At 39.8% G+C, this 25,000-nt stretch overlaps 1 protein-coding gene across 1 annotated transcript in view; it reads right to left on the reverse strand.

Moving 5' to 3' along the window:
* Positions 1–8,128: 8,128 nt before the first annotated feature.
* Positions 8,129–25,000, reverse strand: part of LOC135088722 (uncharacterized) — a 75,452-nt gene continuing 58,580 nt past the window's right edge. Inside the window, exon 4 of the mRNA XM_063983693.1 lies at positions 8,129–10,922. Within this exon, the coding sequence (XP_063839763.1) occupies positions 10,613–10,922 (310 nt within the window). The 3' untranslated portion in view covers positions 8,129–10,612. The remainder of the gene's footprint in view (positions 10,923–25,000) is intronic.

The raw sequence follows: 25,000 nt of genomic DNA on the forward strand, positions 1-25,000 counted from the left end.
TCTTTTCCGTAGGGTAACGGCTGGCTGGGTGACCAGCAAACGACCGTAGGTGAATCACATGCGCCCGCGCGCGCACACACACACACACACACACACACACACACATCATAAACGCGCGTAAGTGTTGAGACTGGATTTTCTTGTACTGGTGAGAGAGAGAGAGAGAGAGAGAGAGAGAGAGAGAGAGAGAGAGAGAGAGAGAGAGAGAGAGAGAGAGGAAAGTTATTAGTAATAGGAGTATTACACTATTTGTAGTAATAATAAAAATAATTAAAATACTTATAGGAATTACATTGAAAACGAATTACGATAACGACGATAATGATGATAATTGTAAGAACGGTAGTAATTATAATAATAACAAGAGCTATTGTAATAATGACTATGATGATGATAATGATGATGATGATGGTCGTGGTGAGGATGATGATTATAATATTAATAACGAAAATAGTAATAATAAAGCAAAAAAAAAACAATAACAATAAAAAAACAATACCAATAAAAATAATAGTAAGGGAAAATAAGGAAAGTAGTAGTAGTAGTAGTAGTAGTAGTAGTAGTAGTAGTAGTAGTAGTAGTAGTTGTAGTAGTAGTAGTAGTAGTAGTAGTAGGAGGAGGAGGAGGAGGAGGAAACGGAGGCAGAAGAGGAAGAAGAACAAGAGGAGGAGGAGAAGAAGGAGGAGGAGGAGGAAGAGGAGGCACAGACAGCATCATGGGAGCGTCGCCGTGTGTGTGTGTGTGTGTGTGTGTAAGCAAATAGCGTGCGAGTCATTCTCTAGCGCAGTCATTAACGAAACCTGTCACCAGCACGCGAAACAAACTCGTTGAATCTTCAGTATTTTTATCTACGAGTATTTATTTTTTCTTTCTGTAGAACCCTTAAAAATGAGTATTTGCTTTGTCAGTTACAGTCAGCTCAAATTTGGAATCACTTTTTCATGTGATTTGTCGTGTTGAGTGATGATTCGTTTAGATTATTAGTAATTTGGGCATTTAAAGACTGTTTATTGTTTCCTTTATAGAGGCCATGGTGGAGCCAAATGTTACATTCTTTTTGTATTTTGGTGTGATGTTTTGTGATTTCATAATGCAAAATGTCGCTCAGATCATACGTTTGCCAGTCACAGGGAACCCAAGGGTTATAAATCATAATTGAATAGAGAAAATGACTTTACATCGTATTGTTTTAACGTTGTTTTTAGCAACAATTTGGTTGTTCTGCACTTTAACAGAGAGGTCAAGTGGTGGTTAGAGAAAGTGTGTAGAAAAGGATTGTAGGTGTTTGCTCCTATGCATAATTGAGATTTGAAGAGAGGGCGGGTGAAGGCAAGCATGGTGAAAGAGGCAAAAGGTATTCAAAGGAAAAAGAGACGAGTTCACGAAAGAAAAAAAAAAAGGCGTAACAAGGAATCTAACTGAAATATGAAGAGCAGCGTGATGGGTGATAGACTATATTATAAGGAAAATAGAATAAGAAGGCGGTGGTGCAAGCATGACACCCATAAGATAAGGGCAAAGGCATGTTCCTATAAACACAGTGCGTAATATAAAGGAAGCCTTATATATTTATTTGTTTTATATATTCATTTATTAATTTACATGGTTATTTATTTAATTAATTACCTTATCTATTCACACATGAATTTATTTACAACGTATCCTTATTTTAATCAAGGTCTTTAAATACTTCGCAAGGGAAAAGAAGGCAACTAACTCGGACACTCTGCTTCCGAGAATGTCGAAATAAATGCATAAGGCTGAGGTTGTTTGCAGTTGAAGCTAATGTATTAAGTATGGTGCTTTTTCTGTCTTTTTGTTGCAGCTAAACACCTTCAGCGTATTGGTGAAGGACGGGCAGCAAAGAGGTCATTGTATGGATGGCTATGAAGCTATGACCAAATGCTTAATTTTGGTGCTGAAAGGTTTGTGCATCATGCATCATTCTTGATGTAGGGAAGAGGAGAGGGAAAGAGAAAGAGGAGACGGTGGAACAGTAATATAGTAGTAGTAGTAGTAGTAGTAGTAGTAGTAGTAGTAGTAGTAGTAGTAGTAGTAGTAATAGTAGTAGTAGTAGTAGTAGTAGCAGTAGTTCTTGTTGCTGTTGCTGTTATTGTTTTTGTTTTTGTTGTTCTTGTTTTAGGAGGAGGAGGAGGAGGAGGAGGAGGTAGAGGTGGAGGAAGAGGAAGAGGAGCAGGAGGACATGAAAGAAGAAGGAGAAGAAGGGCATGTAAGGAAGGGATGTCAGAATCGCTGTTAAAAAATGCGAGGAATGAATATTCTTTTTATGACATCTTTTTCTTTTTTAGCTGTGATTGCCTAATGTCCGAGGAATGTGCGCAAATGAAGGATCTGTTGCTGCATCTCTGCATTATATAGTGAAAACACGAAAGTATTGCATTATATAGTGAAAACACGAAAGTATATGTTTCTTACATGAATTGGAAATCTTGTTATGCTCTTGCGTAAAGCGGGAAGATCCTTCCTTTGACGTAAGTCAAGGATCTACTGTGTATTCTTGTTTGAAGCGTGAAAAAAACCTATAAGGTATGCACCCATCATACACTAGTCACCAGCCAGTATGTACAGGTTGAATGAAGATAGTAAGTAGCCAGGATGATCTTAAATTTTAGAAAGAAGGATCCTTATTATAATAAATGTTATATTACCAATAACTTTGTATATAATTTTTTTAATCTGGAAAGCACAAACTGTACATGTATTATAAATAACTCTGTCCTAATTCCAAATTCTACTTAAATACATCTCAAATGAGTAAGTTTTCAAGTAATTTTTACACATCTAGCTAAGGCGAGAGGAGGGGGACTCTTGGAGTGGACGGGGAGGAAGGAAGCGGAGGTCAACCGGGTACTCCTGATTAGGATGGCTCTCCACGCAGACCTTGCCTCTCCCGGTCGGATGCGGGAACCACTCTCGCAGGCAACGCTACTGTGCTTGCTACACACACACACACACACACACACACACACACACACACACGAATCAGTGATCACTTCGTTCTAAGGTGTTTCGGCGTATTGACAAGGCAACGCCATCAAGGTAAATTAGTACCGCGTCACTTGCACATAGATAACTTTTATTTTCTCTAACGTGCAGGTAAGCGCTCCTTTATTTACAATGATGACGTCATGGAGGCAGGCAGTATAAAATAGTCCGGTGCTGCGGTCCGTCAACTTAAAGGCAGCGGGCGTCAAACCGTCTGCAATACAGGCAGCACAACTGACGACGTCTGTTGGTTCTAAATAAACACGCTGCTCGAGTTTCTTCGAATTTTCTTGTTTTGGCATTCTTTGATTACTAAAGATATTCTTGAAAGGAAACACCATTCAGTAACTGAAGATATGATATATATATCCGTACATCTGTGTGTGTGTGTGTGTGTGTGTGTGTGTGTGTGTGTGTGTGTGTGAGTGATATATTATATATATATATATATATATATATATATATATATATATATATATATATATATATATATATATATATATATATATATATATATATATATATATATATATATATATATATATATATATATATATATATATATATTGTTACAAGCACGGGTAGAAGTTGGTCGACTAGGGGTGTGTTGTATCTTTTCTTGTAACATAAGGTAGTGAAACGAGTATGAAATAAATAAAACAATCCACTACCTGAAGCGGGCATAGAGCGTGCAGCTTACCTAGGACAGTGATCCTGCTTGGGTTCAAGTAAGTATGTCCAGTTAACATAACATATACAAGCTAATGAGCAATGAAGGAAACCAAAGGTAACGAAACATATTATACAAGTCAATAAGCAACAAAGTGAATGTAACATGTACCAAATAATAAGCAACAAAGGAAAACAAATATATACCCAAAATACAACACAAATATAAGTAGCACAGGCGTGTACGTAATGAAGAGTGTGTGTGTGTGTGTGTGTACGTGTGTGAGTGTTCGTGTTTGTGTTCGTGTTCGTCACGTCTTCTTCTAACTCACGTCGATGTAACCGAAGCCAGGCAGCAGGAGGGAGGATGGCTCCAACTGCGAGAAGCGAGTGAGACTGACGAATCAGTCGTCTGCTCGGTTAGCTCGATCGAGACGTGAGTGGAGACGTGTTTGCAAAGCTTCGTCTTTATGATACCGGTCGAGACGGTATTAGAAGCCGCTGGTTAGTTGGAGAGATTAGTGATTGGCGAAGCGGGTACGAGGGCCGTAATATATATATATATATATATATATATATATATATATATATATATATATATATATATATATATATATATATATATATATATATATATATATATATATATATATATATATATATATATATATATATATATATATATATATATATATATATATATATATATATATATATATATATATATATATATATGTGTGTGTGTGTGTGTGTGTGTGTGTGTCGGTTTTCTTTTTTTTTTTTCGAAATCGATGATTTTGCAGTTTCTGATCATTTCGTGAAAAAAAGACAATTATGGTAGGTTTGCAGGATTACCTGAATACCAGGTTACTTTGAAAAAATAAACACCAAAAACGTATATTATCCAAAAAAAAAAAAAAAAAAAATACAATTCTTCCTTGCTTGAAGTTACGACAAAATCGGGGATCTTATAAAAAGAAAGGTAATATGCACTGCTAGTCTGCAAAATAGCAAAATAACCACAAGAGTTAGTGTGTGTGTGTGTGTGTGTTCATGAACTGCTTTGACAGGTCGAGCACGACTGAAGGTCAAACAGGGGCAGGCATGCTAATGGTTAGCTAAAATACTTTTTTTTTTTTTTCATGTATATGCGTTGACCATGACGCCATGGTATCACACCATTCTTGTCAAGGAAGCTTAAAAGACTTTTAAGTTTCCTTGATTCTGGATTAGCCAATGACAAGGTAACAGTGAGGTGGTGCTGCAGTGTGCTTCCCATCATCTCAACGTTAAGAATAGTGGCAATGTGCAGTTGATTTGTGAAAAACTATGCTAACAATGGATGAAATGAAAGAAAAGCTTGACTTAGTGCAGGCTGAATTACACAAGAGAAGTCATATTATACAACAGGCTTGAAGAAATGCGAGAAAATTGTTAACTGAATGGAAAAAAAAACTTTTGCAAACAGAGAGCAGATTATCGTTTTTGCAAAATAACCATTTTTCATGGTTTTATGTCAGACATTAAGAAAATACTCTTTTTTTTTCGTTTATTCTCTTCTTTGCAAAATAATTTGATATTCAAAGTAATTCTGCAAACTTACCAGAGGTTTATTTACACGTTGACCAGAAAGTTTACAAAATCACTAATCTCGCAAACACCCACCCACCCACACACACACACACACACACACACACACACACACACACGCACTGATATACAAATACAAAGGAAGCCAGCGGGTTTGTTGAGAACCAATATGACGTCACACTTCGGCTCTTCGTCTATCAAAATCAATAACATCTGTGAGGCTTTAAAGATATGTATGTATGTTCACATCATGTGGCACAGAAATGTTTATTGTATTGCACCAAGGACTGGGCAACTTCCCTCTTCAGATAATATTAGGGATAACCAGGCCGCTTTAGGTTATGTACACGAGAGGCAGGAAGCGTCATAAGCAAGCAGAAGAGTGGAGACAACGGCAGCGGCAGCGGCAGCAGCAAGCTAGGGAGGAAAGGGAGTTCAGAGGGGAGAGTAAAAAAAAAAATAAATAGATAAATAAATAAAAAAAACTCTTGATGGACGTGGAGGGTTAATCTACTTGTTTTTATTTATTTATTTATTTTCATAAGATAGTCTACTTGTAATATTGGATTATCTCGACTATACTCTCTCGAGGTCATTGAGACTGACATACTTTCTCAGTCTCATCTTAGGGTGGCGTGCGTCTAGCTGAATCGTGTGAGAGAGAGAGAGAGAGAGAGAGAGAGAGAGAGAGAGAGAGAGAGAGAGAGAGAGAGAGAGAGAGAGAGAGAGAGAGAGAGAGAGAGAGAGAGAGAGAGAGACGGTGAGCCAGAGGCAAGCCGCATCAACACCACCACCACCACCACCACCACCATCTTCCCGAGCCAATAAGAGCGCCGAAAGGACAACGCTTCGTCTTGATCCCGGCTAGATCTCTTGACTATTACGGTTCTCAACGTTGATGAGACTTCCTGCTCCTCACCTGTCTTCGCCCCCTCTCTTCCGTCCGTAAAGGTTTATAAGACTGGCGGCGACTTATTCCTGGCCATCGTTCACTAGCTTGGCGATCCTTAGAAAGGATGTCATTGTTTCAATAATCACAGGAAGGGAGGAAAATAGGGAGAACATGACTCTTCATCGTCTTTTTAATTACATTTAACGTCATGCGAGAGATCATGAATGTCTATCTCCTTTGATATGTACGAATTCCTCTACATCAGACACTCCGTCATCTCATCTTAAAGCTACACAACAGAAATTTTTAAAAATCAGTCCGGGATGTACTCTATGACCTATTCAAGAAGATTTTATAAAAATGTTTTGTTGCTGATTATAAATATTTTTTTTTATTGCACTCTCTCTCTCTCTCTCTCTCTCTCTCTCTCTCTCTCTCTCTCTCTCTCTCTCTCTCTCAGGAAAACACTAGATATGTAATTAGAGTGATATGTGTTGGGAGCGCCGCCAAAGTCCCTCTCTGTTGGGACTGAAGTAAATATTCTTTTTCTCTGACAGACACACAAGATTTAGATTTCGTGCGGCGTTTGGTAATTAGAGTTGAAGGTCACTGGCAGGATCTTTATCCAGCATCTGTTTTCACTCTGAATCAGCGATATTTATAGTTTCATTTCACTGGGCAGCCACCTACCCAATCAAGAACGAGTGACAGGGGAAGTCGATGCTACAATTCCTTTTAAAAGACAGACATTTATATCTTTTCATAGTAGTGGAAGTGTTGATGTTGATTAAATGACATAAGATATAAAAATAAAATAAAATGCACATCCGCTAACATTCAAGACGACGATATCTGTGTTTCATGTGAGTTTTGGAGCAATGGTCTAGTTTATCAATTAAACTAAATCATGGTTGTACGTACATCAACACTTCCTTATAATTCTCCGGGCCAGTGACAGACGAGACGCGAGGAAAGTGAACACCAGCTCTTAGTACAGAAAGTCTTCTCAATGAGATTTTAATTTGATTTTCTCATACCCACATTCTTAAATACAATGCGCTCATTTATTTAATCATATATATATATATATATATATATATATATATATATATATATATATATATATATATATATATATATATATATATATATATATATATATATATATATATATAAAATTTTTTTTTTTTACTCCAACAACATTTTTGAGCCTTGCAGTGGTGGTGCAGAAATGCAGCAGCGCCTCAGGCCACAACAAGTGAGTGGCGAGGAAGCGAGCAGTGTGTCAGTCAGTGCAGAGCATTGCAGCGCACACCAGTGTCAGCAGCAGCAGCAGCAGCAGCAGCAGCTGTGTGCCACCTATCGAACGCGTCGCGGAATCGGAGGAACGGTTACTTTAAAGGAAAAAGTGGAACAGAGAATGTAAAACTCACTTACTTTTCATGATGGATTCAAGTTCCCATCACTATTTAAAATGCACTATCCTGAGGAGACTATCAGATCATGTAGTGAGTTTTATTTCCTCCATTCCACAGTCCTTAGTTTAGCATCTCCGCCACTATAAAATAGCACTTTGGGGCAGCATTGGGATGTGCTTAGTGACTCTCGGGTAGCATCTCAGCTGAGCTTGAGTATGCTGCCTCGTGCTCCCAGCGATATGTTTGTGAATGCAAGTCCCATTCCCAACGAAGGCACTGGAGCCGAGAGAAGACGTGATATACCTGAATACATTTGGCTGTCGCTCGCCGCCCGCAGAAATGCGAGATCAGACGCGAGTGGCGGGTATACATTACTTTTGGAGCGTGAGGAAGATGTACGGGATATGGTGTGTGCGAGGAGCTCCATGTCTTGTGAGCTTCCTGCTTTCAAGTGGAATGCTTCTTATTTAATGTTTTGTTGGTATTCGCTCTGCTCACTTCAGTGGAGACCAACCCACGCTCAAGGCAAGAAGATGGTTCTTTGATGGGTTGCTTTGGTAAACGCTTAATTTTTTTTTTTATTACAAGTTAATATAAAAAGAAGGCATGTGTTATGAAGAATAGTGTGTCACTTTAGATCAGAAAAGGCAAAGTAGAAACATTGCAATTAAAAAGTTTCCCCTGTATCTAATATTACGATTTCCAAGAAATAATCAACTACATGTCCCTGCACGAATTACTTCAGTATGAACAAGTCTTACATTAAACAAAGCTATCACTAAACTATGTTGCATATTTTAATAGACACAACTATCAGCTTCTTTTTAGAAGAAATGTTTATCATACCAAAGTGATAGTCTACCTATAATGTTCCTAAGGTAAATTTTACACATTCCTAGCACCTCCAGAACGCGGGTACTTTACAGTCTACAACTGTGGAAAGGGAACCAATTGTTAAAGTTAGTGCTCGAAAATGAACACAGATAACAGGCAGAACACCCTGGGTGATACATTAAGATTGCAGCTGCGCGTCTTAGGGGCTACATGACTACACTGATATATGTGGGCTTGATAGGTTTGGTGATGATCCTCTCGAAGTTCATGAGGCAAAACAAATGCCTCACAATGACATATGAGATTCGGTAGTAGTCCTCGAGGAGCACAAAATTTAAGTCAGGTTCTTTCGCTCTTGCAATGACAAGGCAGAGAGAGAGGTGACGTGTGTTGCAGCACCCGTGGTCCTCTAACTTCCGCGCTGCCTGGAATTGGAGGACTAATTACTTGGCATTACCTCCGCCATTCTCGCCGTTAGGGGAACATCAGATCATCCATGGAGACCATTATCACCTCGCTTCCTCGTGGCTGACGCCTGATGCTTCGGGTGACAAGGGAGGCAGAGGTTACAGTCTTGCAATGTAGTAAGGAATCAACACAGCCAAAGAACTCCCAGTGCAACTTTCGGGAAGGCTCGGCATTGCCTTTCCGGAATCCTTGCTCTGCACGGCTCTGCTCAGTGTCACGTGCCTCCCCAGTGCGGCTTAGCACCACAGCTCCACACAGTGTTACATGCCTTTGCAATATGGACTCAGTGTTATCTCATCTAGCCGTGCACGGCTCCGTACTGTGCTACGTGATCCCCAGAGTACGGCTCAGTGTTAACATGGCCATGCACTACTCCGTACAGTGTTGCGTGCTTTCAAAACTGCACCAACATCACACAATGTGTCAGACAGAGACGCTCATTGTCACGCAACGTTTCATACCTGTACGCAGCATATGTGACGACAGTAACCTTCGGTTGCGTAGAGTAATCCTATCTACGTATACGTATAGCGTCACACATCGTGACTTACAACACATGACACGGTCCTACACAAAAATACGATGAAATACATGGTGTCAGAGATTGTTGCACTGCAGGTAGTGATGCCTAACACTTTAGACTTTGTGTGACACATGAAATACCTCCGTATGACGCGCAGCGTTACGCACTGCGTAACTGTAACGCTACACGTCTGCTGTGCTAAGCAACGTTACATAACACTATGACAGGATTGGTGACCTTGAACAGTTAACGGGTGATGTAACATATAGTGTTGCATTCAGCAAATGTTTCACAGAGCCATAAAGTCATGCATCTCTTGCTATTACGTCTCCTTGCATGTTCCGACATTTCTTATTATACAATCTTACCCTTTCATTGCCTTTTATCATTTAAATATTTTGTCTTTTTTTCTTATCTAATCCCATCTTGTTAACCAATTCTGTGTTCTCGCACATCAGTCTTTTTATCAAATCACCATTTTCATATTATCTGGTGTATCCTCATCACACTTACACTAGTACTTACAAATTTCATTGTTTCCTCCTCTTTCCCTGATTATTTTCTTTCTTTCTTTCTTTCTTTCTTTCTTTCTTTCTTTCTTTCTCTCTCTCTCTCTCTCTCTCTCTCTCTCTCTCTCTCTCTCTCTCTCTCTCTCTCTCTCTCTCTCTCTCTCTCTCTCTCTCTCTCTCTCTCTCTCTCCTATGCATGGGGCAATGCAGGGGGAATGAGAGATGGAGGTAGAGATAGAGAAGGAGGAGCGAACACCGACATGGAAGGTGGGAATAAGGGAGATGAAGAAGAGGAAGAGGGTGTGGAGGAGAAAGGTGACGAAAACAGTGAAACATTTGAACGTGGAATAATGGAGGAGCACGAACGGATTGTAGGAAGGTAAGAAGGCGACGAAAAAGAACGAGTAACAGGAGAGCAATGGGTAGACACGGGAGGATGGAAAGGAGAGGTGTTAGGGGAAACCGGAAAGGAATGAACAGCCGGGGAAAGGGAAGGTTGCAAAGGGACGGCAGCGGAAGAGGAAGGGCACTCAGCGACAGGTGACAGGGGGACAACAGGGTAAAGAGACTTGTGCAGAGGGGTGGGTGAGGAAGATAGGGCATGATGAGGAGAAGAAGGAGGATGAGGAGATAAGGCCAAAGGACGAGGAAGAGGGGAAGGAGACAAAACAGGGGAAGAAGACCAGAGGCTTTCCACAGATGGTCAGGTGAGCATAAGATTCTCGAGGGAGAGTGAGCGACGCTTCAAAAGACACCCTCTTCTCTTCTTTCCTTTCTCTTCTCTCCGTTCCTGCCCCTCATCCTCCTCTCCCTCTTCTCCCACTTCCGTCTGCGTAGTCAGATTGTGGAGGAGCTCGTGCACGGCCTGGGAGAGCGGGCGGGGCGAGTGGCCTTGCACGAGGGGCCGTAGGGCACGACCCACTACGAAGGAGGGTCTGATGGAGGAGCCACGCGCCAGGTGTCGCTGGTACGAGATATCCGGCAGGCAGGCCTCCAGACACCCCTCTGGCACCCTGCGGAGGAAGACTGACGTGAGGGAGTGCAACGAAGGCGGGAAGGAGGAGGAGGAGGATCATGACGATAAAGTATCTAGCTGGTGATAACTTGTATAAGGAGAACGAAGTGGAGAAAGAAGAAATTAAAGGGCAAGAAGAGAAGGAGAAAGAAATAGAGGAGGAAGGAGAAGAGGATAAAAATTAAGAGGAATAAGAAATCAATGCGAAATAAAAGGAGATAAAAAAAGATTAAAACTATCATTGACATTATACATGAGAAACATTCGAATTCACCCTGAAAAGAATGAAGGGTGAGTGAAGTAGAGCCAATAGTATGAGGGCCAGTACTCATCACGAATAACTATCACGGTTTAACCTGATCGATAGAAAAAGCGGTAAACAGAGAACAGTATTGATCGTTGGCCAGCTCATCAGCGACCCTCAGTTATTCTGTCAATTATTTTTGTATGTATAAAGCCGCTGCCTGTGTATCTGTCCCATTGATCCGCACACAGCTTTACGTATTCACTTTAGCTCTCTCTCTCTCTCTCTCTCTCTCTCTCTCTCTCTCTCTCTCTCTCTCTCTCTCTCTCTTCTTCAATGATTGCGCTCGTGGTGAGAGCATGGGCCATGTGTCATTTGACGGCCCTTCTCTCTCTCTCTCTCTCTCTCTCTCTCTCTCTCTCTCTCTCTCTCTCTCTCTCTCTCTCTCTCTCTCTCTCTCTATGTATCTGTTCTTTCTCACTCAGTAAATCTCAGCTCGCTCACTCCAATACTTATTTACCTCCGTACTCTCCCGTCCATCATTCCCTCAGCCAACATCTCATCCCCTTTTCCGCCTTTGCTCGAGTTTCCACACTCTTCAAACATTTCCTCCCTGCCTCCTACCTTTACTAGATCCCTCTCTCAGCGCGTTCCTTCGCCAAACCATCAGGTAAACAACATCAGCTTCTGCAAACATCGCCCCGAGAACCGACACAAACAACGCACAAACAACACACACCACCCAAGTGTCTCTTCGGCCCCATAGCTCTGGCTTATCAGTCAGGCAAACACGTCTACTTCGTCGATTTGTTTGCCTACGCCGGAGGTAAACACAGGTTGAAGGGAAGAAAGTGAAAGCGAAGGTGATGCAGGAAGAGGAAGAGGAGGAAGAGGAGGAAGAGGAGGAGGAGGAGGAGGAGGAGGAGGAGGAGGAGGAGGAGGAGGAGGAGAGAGTATGTAGCATATTATGGCTGGAGGGAACAGAGAGAGAGAGAGAGAGAGAGAGAGAGAGAGAGAGAGAGAGAGAGAGAGAGAGAGAGAGAGAGAGAGAGAGAGAGAGAGGTGGAAGTGATGGGAGGATAGAAAAAGAGGTGGTGTGAATGGCAAGGGGCCAGAGAGAGAGAGAGAGAGAGAGAGAGAGAGAGAGAGAGAGAGAGAGAGAGAGAGAGAGAGAGAGAGAGAGAGAGAGAGAGAGAGAGAGAGAGAGAGAGAGAAGAAAAACTTTAAAGTTTGCACCAAATACCCAAAGGAGTATAGAGGAACGATAGGAAAATACAATAAAGCTGAAGTGTCCCTAGCGCAGTTTCCTCTCTTCTCCCTCTTTCTTCTCTCCACTTTCTTCCCTCTCTTCCTCCCTGCTCCTTCTCTCTTCCCTCCAGCCCGCCGGAGAAGGAAGGTGTCGGTGCTGCTGCGTTAATTAAGGGAAACAAGTGTTCATTTGAAAGCTGCTTATGGTCATGCACTGGTACATCGCACGTATTCTTATTCTCATTCTTATTATATAACTGTCATTATTAGAGCAATGGCAATAATAGTGATGAAAAAAATAATGCTATTGTTATCATCATAATTATTATTATGGCCATTATTTTCTATCATTATTGTTATTGATGATGTTGTCGTTGTTGCTGTGAGTGTTATTGTTGTAATAGTAGTAGTAGTAGTAGCAGTAGTAGTAGTAGTAGTAGTAGTAGTAGTAGTAGTAGTAGTAGTAGTACATAAGAACATAAGAACATAAGAAATAAGGGAAGCTGCAAGAAGCGACCAGGCTTACACGTGGCAGTCCCTGTATGAAACACTCCTACCTATTTCCATCTGTTATCCCCATCCATAAACTTGTCTAATCTTCTCTTAAAAGATAGTAGTAGTAACAGTAGTAGTAGTAATAGTAGTTGTTGTAGTTGCAGTTGTAGTTGAAGTTGAAGTTGTTGTTGTTGCTGTTGTAGTTGTTGTTGTTGTTGTTGTTGTTGCTGTTGTTAGTGTTGATGTTGTTGTTGTACCAGTATTAATAATAATAATAGTAATAAATAATACTAATAATAATAATGATGCAGATGATCATTATTACTACTGTTATAACAATAATAACATAAATAAAAAGAAAACCAACACTTATTATTGTTGTTATCATTACTATTATATTATCATGATCACTGATATTATTAGGGATGATGTTTTAAATATTTCTATGATATTATCATTAGTGATAACAACAGTATTAGCAGCAGCCGCAGCAGCAGCGGTAGCAACAATGTTGCTGTTGTTGTTGTTGTTGTTATTATTATTATTATTATTATTATTATTATTATTATTATTATTATTAATGGTAGTAGTAGTAGTAGTAGTAGTAGTAGTAGTCAGAGTAGTGGCAGCAGTAGTCTTAGATATACTATAACTTTTATTCTTATTTTAGGAACAACTACTACTACTTCTGCTACTACCACTACTACTACTACTACTACTACTACTGCTACTACATTACTACTACTACTACTACTACTACTACTACTTGTTTTACTAGTACAACAATAACATCTAATACTATTCTACTACTACTACTACTACTACTACTACTACTATCACAAATACTGCGACTAAGGCTTCACACACACACACACACACACACACACACACACACACACACACACACACACACACACACACACACACACACACACACGCACACTCACAGAAATCACGTGAAAAATTCCTTTAATTATCGGGTAATTACCTTCAAAGAATAATTTAGATTGACATGTGAATCATTTATACATACATTCCCTCTTATTACTGGAGAGAGAGAGAGAGAGAGAGAGAGAGAGAGAGAGAGAGAGAGAGAGAGAGAGAGAGAGAGAGAGAGAGAGAGAGATTAATATGTGTTGGACGCGGACATATACTCGTACGTCTCTCTCTCTCTCTCTCTCTCTCTCTCTCTCTCTCTCTCTCTCTCTCTCTCTCTACTCATTTAATTTTCATCCTTTCTTCTCCTTTCTTTATATCCTCCTTCTCTCTATCCTTTCACCCCTTTTGCTTCTTCGCCTTCCTTTGTTTTCCTCCTTTCTTCCTCTCTTCTTGTTCTTGTTCTTTTCTTCTTGTTCTTGTTTTTCTTGTTTTTGTTGTGGTTGTTGTTCTTTTCTTCTTTATCTTCTCCTCTTCTTCCTCCCTTTCCTCCTCCTCCTTCTCCTTTTTCTCGCTGTCATTGTCCTCTTCCTCCTTTACCTTCTCCTCCTTTACCACCATCTCTTCCTCTTCCACCTCCATCCCCTCCTCCTCCTCCTCCTCCTCCTCCTCCTCCTCCTCCTCTCGTGGTATGATTGGCCTCTGGAGACAAACGACCTAACAATTCCGGAGATGACCTGCTATGACCTTGATAGCCTACCCCTGTGTTTGACCCTGCCCCCCCCTCTCTCTCTCTCTCTCTCTCTCTCTCTCTCTCTCTCTCTCTCTCTCTCTCTCTCTCTCTCTCTCTCTCTCTCCTGTGTCGTCAGCAGTATAGTAAAGCCTCCAATCATATGAGCCCCGATGATCACAAAATCTCATTAAGGGAAGAATGAACCACTCTTTGAAGTCGCAAAAAACTCCCTGATCACAAACTTCCCTTCCCTTATCCTTCCTTCTCTTTAACGCCTTCTATCCTACATCACCCAATTGCTTCGTTCTCCTCCATCCTTCCATCTTTTGCCTCCTATCTTTTTTTTTTTTGTAATCTTTTCTCTTTATCTCTTTCATATTAATAATTTATTCATTTTCCAACTTTCATCACTCCTTTTCGCCTGTATCCTCCTCTTATTTTATTGACTTTAAAACTCTGTTGGAAGCCTTGATTCTAAACTTGGGGGAGGTGGTACCTTTAAAAATCAAAGGCGGTTCGTTGGATTCAAGTCGAACCTTCTCTTAATGATGGCCGCTGCGGTAGCTACAATTAGGCGCCTGCCTCTTTTTTTTTCCCCTTTTTCATTAATGGGATTGGCGGGGTGAGGTATGGATGGGGAATGGAGCTGCTGCGGGCTGAAAGCGGGATGTGGGGACTGTCTGGGGACTGGCGATAACGTAAAGGGGCAAAGGGAGGCGATGTGGGTTGTTTTGTGTTGGGATCGGTGGGAACACAGGTGCGGGAGGTGGGGCGCTCCCGTGCCTGGTGTGTGCACTGGACGTGAGGCAAGGACGGCGACGCTGATTGGGGATCTGCCTCTCATTTGGATGTGTCTCCATGTATTTTTTCTTCCTCTTTCTTTTTAGAATTTCTGTTTCATTGTTTTTTTATTTTATTTTTTTCATTTCATTTTAGTAAATATTTCTAATGGCCTGCTTATTATTTTACATTTTATTATTATCTTTATTTTCACGTGACTATTAACTAAATCAGTTTCTCCATGTGATATTTTTATAGGTTTTGCTTTGAAAAATGTAATCCTCTTGGCTTTCCGTATTTGTGGTTTTAATCTTTTCATTTTTTTTTATTTCACTGATTAAATGCTATTTTAGATGCAGCGTGCATTTATTTTCTTTCCTACCTGTCCATCTTTCGTGGTTATATGTGAGATTGCAGTGGCAAGCAAATATATAAGGAAAGCGCTTCCTTGTTGCTTTTCCCTCTACCGTGATATGACCCAGCTGTCCTCAGTTACGTCAGCAACCTGCGAAACTTACACTGAACATGTAACTAATCCACTATTTCTTTATCATTTTACGATGAAAATCTTACCCCCTTTTATAACATCCTTCCTATTAATTGTTATCTCTATCTCTATGTCTTTCTCTCCTTATTTACTTATTTATTTTTTTCATTTATTTATTTATTTGTTTATTTATTTATATATTCAATTTTCTCCTAATGTACTGAAGCGCCACCAGCGAGAAAGTCAGAAGCAGATATGTGTGTGTGTGTGTGTGTGTGTGTGTGTGTGTGTGTGTGTGTGTGTGTGTGTGTGTGTGTGTGTGTGTGTGTGTGTGTGTGTGTGTGTGTGTGTGTAGGATTCACCACTCAGGCAAGAGACGGGAAGGAAGGTGGAGGAACAGGGCTTGTATACGTGACAGCATAGGGGGTAAAAGACAAAGTGAGTCGATAAGGTGTATGGATGGGGAAGTTTTAAGAATACAAAGCAAAAACAAAATTACGACAGACCTGTCGATCCTAACGATACTGTTTCAGGAGGCCACAGAAATCCTACTATCTACGCTGCAAGTTCCAGAAACAGCTTACATACGTAGTGCTGTTCTTATAATGAGAAGAGTTTCGTCCGCCTGTCTTTGTACTGCCAAAACATTTACAAAAAACTATGAACAAATTCCAATAAAGTTTTGGGAAATTTTGGCCTTAAGCCAAGGAGCGATTGATAAGATTTTGAGACGTATCCAGATCTGTATATGGGTCCAATATTTTTTTTTTCTTTTTAGCTCCGCCAGATTTTTCCACAGCTTAAGACCATTGAGAATATGTGAGTTTCCATATTACTGTATTGTGATGATGAAGATATGTGCTCACCAAGTGCTTTATATATTCTTATATAAGTTAATAGCAACTATATATTGAAAGAGAAGGAAAAGGTGATGGAAGACGAGGAGGACGAGGAGAAGGATAATAAGTAATACATACAATATTGAGACAGATACACAATCAGACAGACAGACAGGCACGCACACAGAAAGAGACAAACCGGCAAGCACACAGACAGATAAAGGTTTATAGCACTAAAAATGTTTCGCGCTCATTTACATTTTTTTGGTATGTTAATTTTTTTACAAAAGAACTTCAATCATTCCGAGAGAGAGAGAGAGAGAGAGAGAGAGAGAGAGAGAGAGAGAGAGAGAGAGAGAGAGAGAGAGAGAGAGAGAGAGAGAGAGAGAGAGAGAGAGAGAGAGAGAGAGAGAGAGCGTGTTTAGTTTCTTGGTGTGTACCAGCTTGTTCTGGCCTCTTTATGAAAAGACATTCACTTGATTCTTTCCCCACACTCCAAATTCTGACCGCCTGTGTCGCAGCGTCGCTAGTCACTTGCAAGCCTCGGCGGCGGCCAGACACACATCCTTAATACACAGCTTTTCTCAAGTTGGGGGATAACATCATCACTAACGAAAAGTTCCCTTGTGATATTCTCTAATTTACTTATTGTATCCAGACTGTTTACTGACCCACCAGAGAGAGAGAGAGAGAGAGAGAGAGAGAGAGAGAGAGAGAGAGAGAGAGAGAGAGAGAGAGAGAGAGAGAGAGAGAGAGAGAGAGAGAGAGAGAGAGAGAGAGAGGTAAGCAGCTAAGCAAGAATCTCATCATCTTTCTTTATCCATTCACTAATCAATTAAGAAAATGAACTGTTCTCCTTAGCTTATTATAATAGCCTTAAAGAGAGAAGATCTTTTGTCTATTCTTTCTTTGTGACCCTGTAATGATCATGATAATGATGATAATGAGGATGATGATAATAATAATGATAATAATAACAAGAACAACATCAATAATAATAATAATAATAATAAAAATGATAATAACAACAACAACAACAACAACAACAACAATAATAATAATGATAATAATAATAATAATAATAATAATAATAATAATAATAATAATAATAATAATAATAATAATAATTCTTATCATTATAAAAGAATAAGGTGAAGCTAACAACGAGAAATTTGGAAATTCTCGTACCACGTCGAGTGTCAACATAGGCTGGGGCTACGGGACGAGGTAATGGCCGAAACTAGATTAGAGGCTCGTGGAGGAGGAGGGAAGATGAAAGATGAATGGGAATGAAGAAAGTGGAGGAAGAGAAGGAAAGAGGCAAGGAAAGAAAGGAAGTAAGGATGAAAAAGAGAAGATGGATAAGATAATAATAATAATAATATCAACAACATTGATAATAATAATAATAATAATAATAATAATAATAATAATAATAATAATAATAATGATAATAATAATAATAATAATAATCTTAATAATAATAATGATGAGAAGAAGAAGAAGAAGGAGAGGGATGGGGACGAGGACGAGAAGGACTAGGAGTAGGAAGAGGAGGAACACAGAAAACGAAGTTAGGGAAAGAACAAACATCAGCAGCCATGTTGATCATTATGAGGCTTTCTGTGGGGACTATACAATAAGAGAGAGACAAAGGCTTCTCCCCACCTGCCGCTCCCCCGAGCCAGAACTAGCAGGAAAAAAAGCATACCATGTAGTGTGGAGAAACTAAGGGATGTCATAGGAAAGAGGTAATGACTATCACAATTGTTACTTCTGTCAGGTACTACATAAGCAGCAGCAACCTTAGCAAGCAACATTTCATATATAAACGCAAATGAATTTCGATTGCAGATTTTTAGAATATCGGATAATATCTCAGTTATGTACTGGAGTACGAAAAATTGAACAATCTGTTTTTGAAACTTGGAACTATTGCGAAGTGGACGACGCTAGAAGGTAAAGATATGTTAATGACATGACTGAAGAAGAAGATGGAGGAAGAGAAGGAAAAAGGCAAGGAAAGAAAGAAAGTAAGGATGAAAAAGAGAAGATGGATAAGATAATAATAACAATAATATCAACAACATTAATAGTAATAATAATAATAATAATAATAATGAGAGAGAGAGAGAGAGAGAGAGAGAGAGAGAGAGAGAGAGAGAGAGAGAGAGAGAGAGAGAGAGAGAGAGAGAGAGAGAGAGAGAGAACAAAACTGCATGCAGTACTCAAAATGGGGAGGAACCAATGAATTTTTGCTGCTGCCCAGTGGCTTCATCGTGACCCCTTGCGGAGAATGTGACCAAGTATAACATCCCTATCCAAGTATGGCCTGAGACTTTGCACGACAGTTCCGTCAAATTCTTCAAGATCATCCACATAACGAGATAAGAAAGAGGAGGAGATGACTGTAGAAGAGGAGGTGAAGGAGGAGGGTGTAGTATGTAAGATAGAAATTGGGTGGATAAGGCAGAATCAAGATTGTGAAGTGTGAGAAAACAGAGACAGAGAAAAGGAAAATTATAAGCGAAGAGGGAGGAGAAAAGGACGAAAGAAGAATGATGAGAATGAGGGGAAGATAGAGAAAATGCAAGAAGTGAGTAACGAAAAGGACAATAAGAGGAGGAGGAAAAAGACAAGAAATGGAGGTGCATTAGAGGGGATAAGCAAGGCTACAGTAAGAGCCGGTAAAACGCTTAAATATCACTTTAATGGGTTATTATTGACGTGTCTTGGAGTTGAGACGGAGCACAGAGGCTACAAAGAAAACATGAATATCTAAGAGACACCTTTCTGCCGTGATGAAGCAAACAAGATTTACCGCTGCCATAATTTATAAGACTGCACAAATTACTTCTCTCTCTCTCTCTCTCTCTCTCTCTCTCTCTCTCTCTCTCTCTCTCTGTGTGTGTGTGTGTGTGTGTGTGTGTGTGTGTGTGTGTGAGCATTAAGGAAACTATCCAAGAGCAAAACAATAGTAAACGGAGAAAAGACCCGCTAATAATGCATTTCCCCAAAACGAAACAAACAGATTTGGAAAAAAAAAAACGGCAATTTTGTTTTTGATGTGATATAATACTCCTCTGCTGAAACACTTTTAAGTCATGGATAGGGAAAAAATACAGAAACAGGAAGAGTTTCAGAGTTTACCAGTCAAAAGGATAAAAGAGCGAAGATACTGGTTAAATCTCTCATTAGTAAGGTGGACAGAATAAGGCTGATAATAAATAGTAAGTCTTGCGTAGCGAACCCGCTGAAGAGAAGGGAGACATGCAGTTAGCAAATTCAGAACAGTAACCATAGAAGTAACGGCAGAAGATAGTAAGAGATACAGCACTGTGACAGTGAATGAGAATCAAGGCAGTATGTTAGAGAAAAGAAATAGGTTAAATGAAAAGCTAAAAGCTTTTGACTCCAGTCTGATTAGAACCAATGTATGAGCTGACCCTCCTCAGATGTGAGAGCGATACTCTACACATGGAGAGATAAGGCTCCTGTATAAATCAAGCATCTGGGAGGAGGAAAAGCATTGGCGGGAACGCATAACACATAACTTCATGGAAGTTCTTATAACAAGAGAAGCAATGTGAAATTTCCAGTCGATATTTTCAGTGAACGACAGTGCAGATATGTTCAGTGCAAAGATAGGAAGAGCTGAGTATCACAGAAGACAGGATAGTTGACTGCAAGGTTGTGTCGAAAATAATGAGTTTTTAAGGCAATGAATTGCGCAAAGTTTGTCCCAGTTTGAAATAACTAAAAGATCAGAAGATGCGTGTGTCGGGTGAAAGAGTTGGGCATAGAGATGGATAAAAAGTTTGATTAAGATAATTTTTGAATGATATGGAGTAGGGTGGGCGATAGGACAAAACTCCTTAGAACATCACTTTTAATAGATTTAGAGCTTTAAGAGAACAGTGGTTATGTACCACTGTAGCAGTGGCGCAGCCTGAAAGGACACTTGTGATAAAGGTGCAGAGAGGTGCATAAAACCTTTTGAGGGAAGCTTGGATATTGATTATCAGACTCTATCAAAAGTTTTTATGTCTGTAAGGCTTCATCAAATTCCTTAAGAGAAGGTGACTAAAATTCAGTAAGAAAAGTAGCATCACCAGTGGATCTTCATTTATGGAATCCATATTGACTGTCAGACAGGAGGTTCTAAGCAGATGGCTGCTTCAGAATCTTCCTCTCGAAGATAAACTGAATACTTTTAGAAGAAAGATAAGAAATCAAAGTTATAGATCGGTAGTTTAAATCTTCTTTGAAAATACAAGCCATCCTTTTATACCTTGGATCTTCTTTTGTAACATGTTCGTGCAGTCAACCACAGCACATGTAAAGGCCGGCGTTTCACGACGGCACCAGAAACTCATGTCTCCTGACTCGGGTTTTTTTGGTTTTTGAGAAGTCGGCATGTCTGATATCGGCCGTTCCTTTCGTCTTTCGTCTTCTTGAGATCAACCACAACAACGGCCTGCCCCCTCCTGAGTGACGACGACGACGAGGAGCCCCTCTCTAACTTCTCGTCACTTTCAGCACCAAGGAAGAAGAAGCGACACCAGCGCCGCTGCTAAGAACATCCAGCACAGACGAGCCATCCATAGCCCGTGTGGATTTCAAGCCCCACATATCAACGTCAAGTCAAGCGACTCCAGCCCTTCCCACCTCAGCTACGACACGCTACTGAAGAAGGGTTAAGAAACCCGAAATCGCGATCTAGATATTGTGATAGTATATTTATAAGTTCATTTTCAGTTATGTACTGGGGCCAAAAAACTCTTTTTATCCGCTTGTCCAGGTCAGCAGGGAAACACAAAACACTGCTTAGGATCTTCAGTATAATAACAGAATCTGCGGTACAGAGTGTGTAGCAAACGCAACTGCGACTTGTACGTAACTCGCTCATAAGCCCGGAAGCTAGCTGTCGACTGACTGACGAACAACAGGGGGGCGCGAGGGACGACACGCCAACACAAAGCGATCTCACATGTAAATTATAAATAATAATAATAATAATAATAACATTGATAATAATAGCAATAATAATAATAAAAAGAAAATTAACTTATAAGTATAATATCACAATATGACTAGCTTCGGTGAAGTCATAAGCCAAATTATAAAAGTAAAAAGAACAATCATAAGGTATAAAGAAAATACTTTAAAGAAGTCAATAAATGCAAAATTTTATATATATATATATATATATATATATATATATATATATATATATATATATATATATATATATATATATATATATATATATATATATATATATATATATATATATATATATATATATATATATATATATATATATATATATATATATATATATATATATATACACATATACATATATATATATATATATATATATATATATATATATGTGTGTGTGTGTGTGTGTGTGTGTGTGTGTGTGTGTGTGTGTGTGTGTGTGTGTGTGTGTGTGTGTGTGTGTGTGTGTGTGTGTGTGTGTGTGTGTGTGTGTGTGTACTCGTATTATTGTTATTGTTATTAACATGGTGATGAAAAAAAAAAAAAAAGAAATGATTCTCTGTTATGTTGTGACGGGAACTCTCCGGGCGACACTGATTATCCTCAAGATGAAGCAAAAGGATTGGGCAATGAGACATTTGTGCAAGCCAGGTGAAATTGGTACGAAAGTGGCGAGGCAGCTGGATTGCTGACTGGTTAATTCTGCGGCTTAAGTGACCGGTTGACCGTTGCTTGCTTGTTAGCTGACAAGTTGGTTGAGAGTACTTAGTTGTGTGGCTGAGTGGCCAGCCTCACGTTCCTCGTTCACCACTCTCGTCCTCCAAACACCAGGAAGAAGTGACAAAAAAAAAGTTTCAAATAGCCACTATATTTTCCCAGGAATTGTTTTGAGTGTTGGTCTTGAGGGGATAAGAGTCACCCACTTTTCTTGCCGGTCACGTCATTCTCCGCAGCATTGAATTTAGGATTCTTCCCTGCTTTTTTTTTTTTTTATTAAATTAACCCTTTTATATCTCTTTAGTAAATGCATTTTCATAATAAATTATTTTCTGGGAAGGAGTATAAAAGTCAACATATTTTCTTTTATTCTTCCCATAAAAACTCTAGACTTCTCTCTCTTTTCAGACTCCTCGCGTTAAAAAGATTAAAACTTCACGTTTATAATCTAATTTGAATTATAAACGCATAAGTAAACTTGAATTCAAAGTCTGTAAGAAGTATTTTTCTTACGAGGAAGAGGAAGATAAATTATAAAACTTGACACGCGAGGAGCAAGAATGTTCACGTCTCTCTTTTATAGCACCAAGATCTTGTCACCTCTCTCTCTCTCTCTCTCTCTCTCTCTCTCTCTCTCTCTCTCTCTCTCATTCATGCGACGTCTCACGATGTTTTAAGTAAGAAAAGAAAATAAAGGGTCACTGAATCTGTAAAGAAAATGCTTCATCTTTTCACTCGGTCCTGAAATATTATTGCTAATGCAAACATTTGTTTCTTTCGTCTTTATAATAAGACTTTTATGCTGCCATGTCTATTTCTTAATGTTGTTTAAAAAGTTTATATTTAGTAACGTCTTAATTTGTGCAGGGAGAAAAACTGCCATGAATAAAAAAAGAAAAAAAAAGTAAAAATAAAATGTTATCACACTCGATGAAACAACAAACACACACACACACACACACACACACACACACACACACACACACACACACACACACACACACACACACACACACGAGATGACGAAGAGAAAAAGAAATGCAATGAAAACGACGAAGGCTCGGATGAAATTTCTGAAGAGTTTGTTTAGCTTGGAAGGTCAAGAACACGAACATTATTGGAGACCACGGGCTTGACGGAGCTCATTGGGCTAGAGTCAATGAGCGCGGGGCTCCGAATACTGTCAAGAGGATGTTGGGTGGCGGGGGGAAGGACGCCTTCCAGGTGACTGGAGGGGGGAAGGGAACGACAGTAGACATTGAGGGGCAAAGAGGAATAATTTAATGAGATCCCTGAGCCTTAACTCCTTCACCTCTAGTCTTCTCTTCCTCCAGCTTTCCTACTTACCGTCTCTTCTATTGCTGCGCCCTATTACTACCCCTCCATCCTTCACATTTCCGTTTTTTCTGCTTAATTATAGTTTTGCATTCCCTATGACTTTCCTTTTCTCTTTCTGATTTTTTTTTGTCGTCGTCGTCGTTGTTGTTGTTGTTGTTGGTCATCTTTATTCGTTTTTTTTTTTTTTTTTCTATTCTCCGCAACCTCTCACATTTCCCGCAGTCTTCCACGTTTCTTCCTGCCTTTTCCGTTCTTACTGCTGCGTCCATGTTGTTGCCACCCCTTTTACTTATACAGGGCCGTAAGGATGCGCTTTTTGATGTCTCATCTCGTATTAATTGTCATCGTCATATCATTAGCATTATTTTAAACTAAGGAATATTATGACTGCACGCATTTAAGTAAGCTGTACTTGTATTGAATTAATAAGCAGATGAACAGATCAGAGAGAGAGAGAGAGAGAGAGAGAGAGAGAGAGAGAGAGAGAGAGAGAGAGAGAGAGAGAGAGAGAGATGCCTGATTTACTTCCCCCAAATCCATTACTCTTTGGCCTATTTCCGCCCCGTCTTTCTCCTCCTTCACTTTCTCCCCTATGTCCCATCCTCCTCATACCCCATTTCCCCCCTCCTTCCCCTCCATTCTTTTCCTCCTCCTAACCCTCCCCTTCTTCATCCCCCTACTCCTTTATTTTACCCTATTCCTGTCCTCCCCCACTGCCCCCTGCGTGAGGTGATCAAGGTAATGGCATCAGTCTACCTGTCTTGACGCAGTAGCAGTAGACACACTAAAACAAAAATTATTCTTTTTTTTATTTTGTCCATTTAGTTACGTGGATTTCATTAGTAATTGTATTATTTATATAGTGAGTAATTCAGTTTCATCTGTAATTAATGTTTTCCATTTTCTTATACATATTTTCTGGGAGATTTTTTTTTTACTTTTCTGTTTTTCTTTCACGAACACAGACAGACGGACATACAAACATATAGAAAGACAGACACGTACGCGCGCGCGCACACGCACACACACACACACACACACACACACACACACACACACACACACACACACACACACACACAGACCTTCTCTCTCTCTCTCTCTCTCTCTCTCTCTCTCTCTCTCTCTCTCTCTCTCTCTCTCTCTCTCTCTCTCTCTCTCATTTTTCACTCTTCAACTCAAAGTAATTACGCATTTCCCTTACGCCTCCCTTCTATTATACATAAAAGGGACGCTAAAGGGAACTAAGGAAGCGAGGGAGAGACGAGGAGTATGACTTTTCTTTTTTTTTTTCCTTTCCTCCCTTTCTTTC

Source organism: Scylla paramamosain, chromosome 3 (assembly GCF_035594125.1).
Source record: "Scylla paramamosain isolate STU-SP2022 chromosome 3, ASM3559412v1, whole genome shotgun sequence".
NCBI lineage: Eukaryota > Metazoa > Arthropoda > Malacostraca > Decapoda > Portunidae > Scylla > Scylla paramamosain.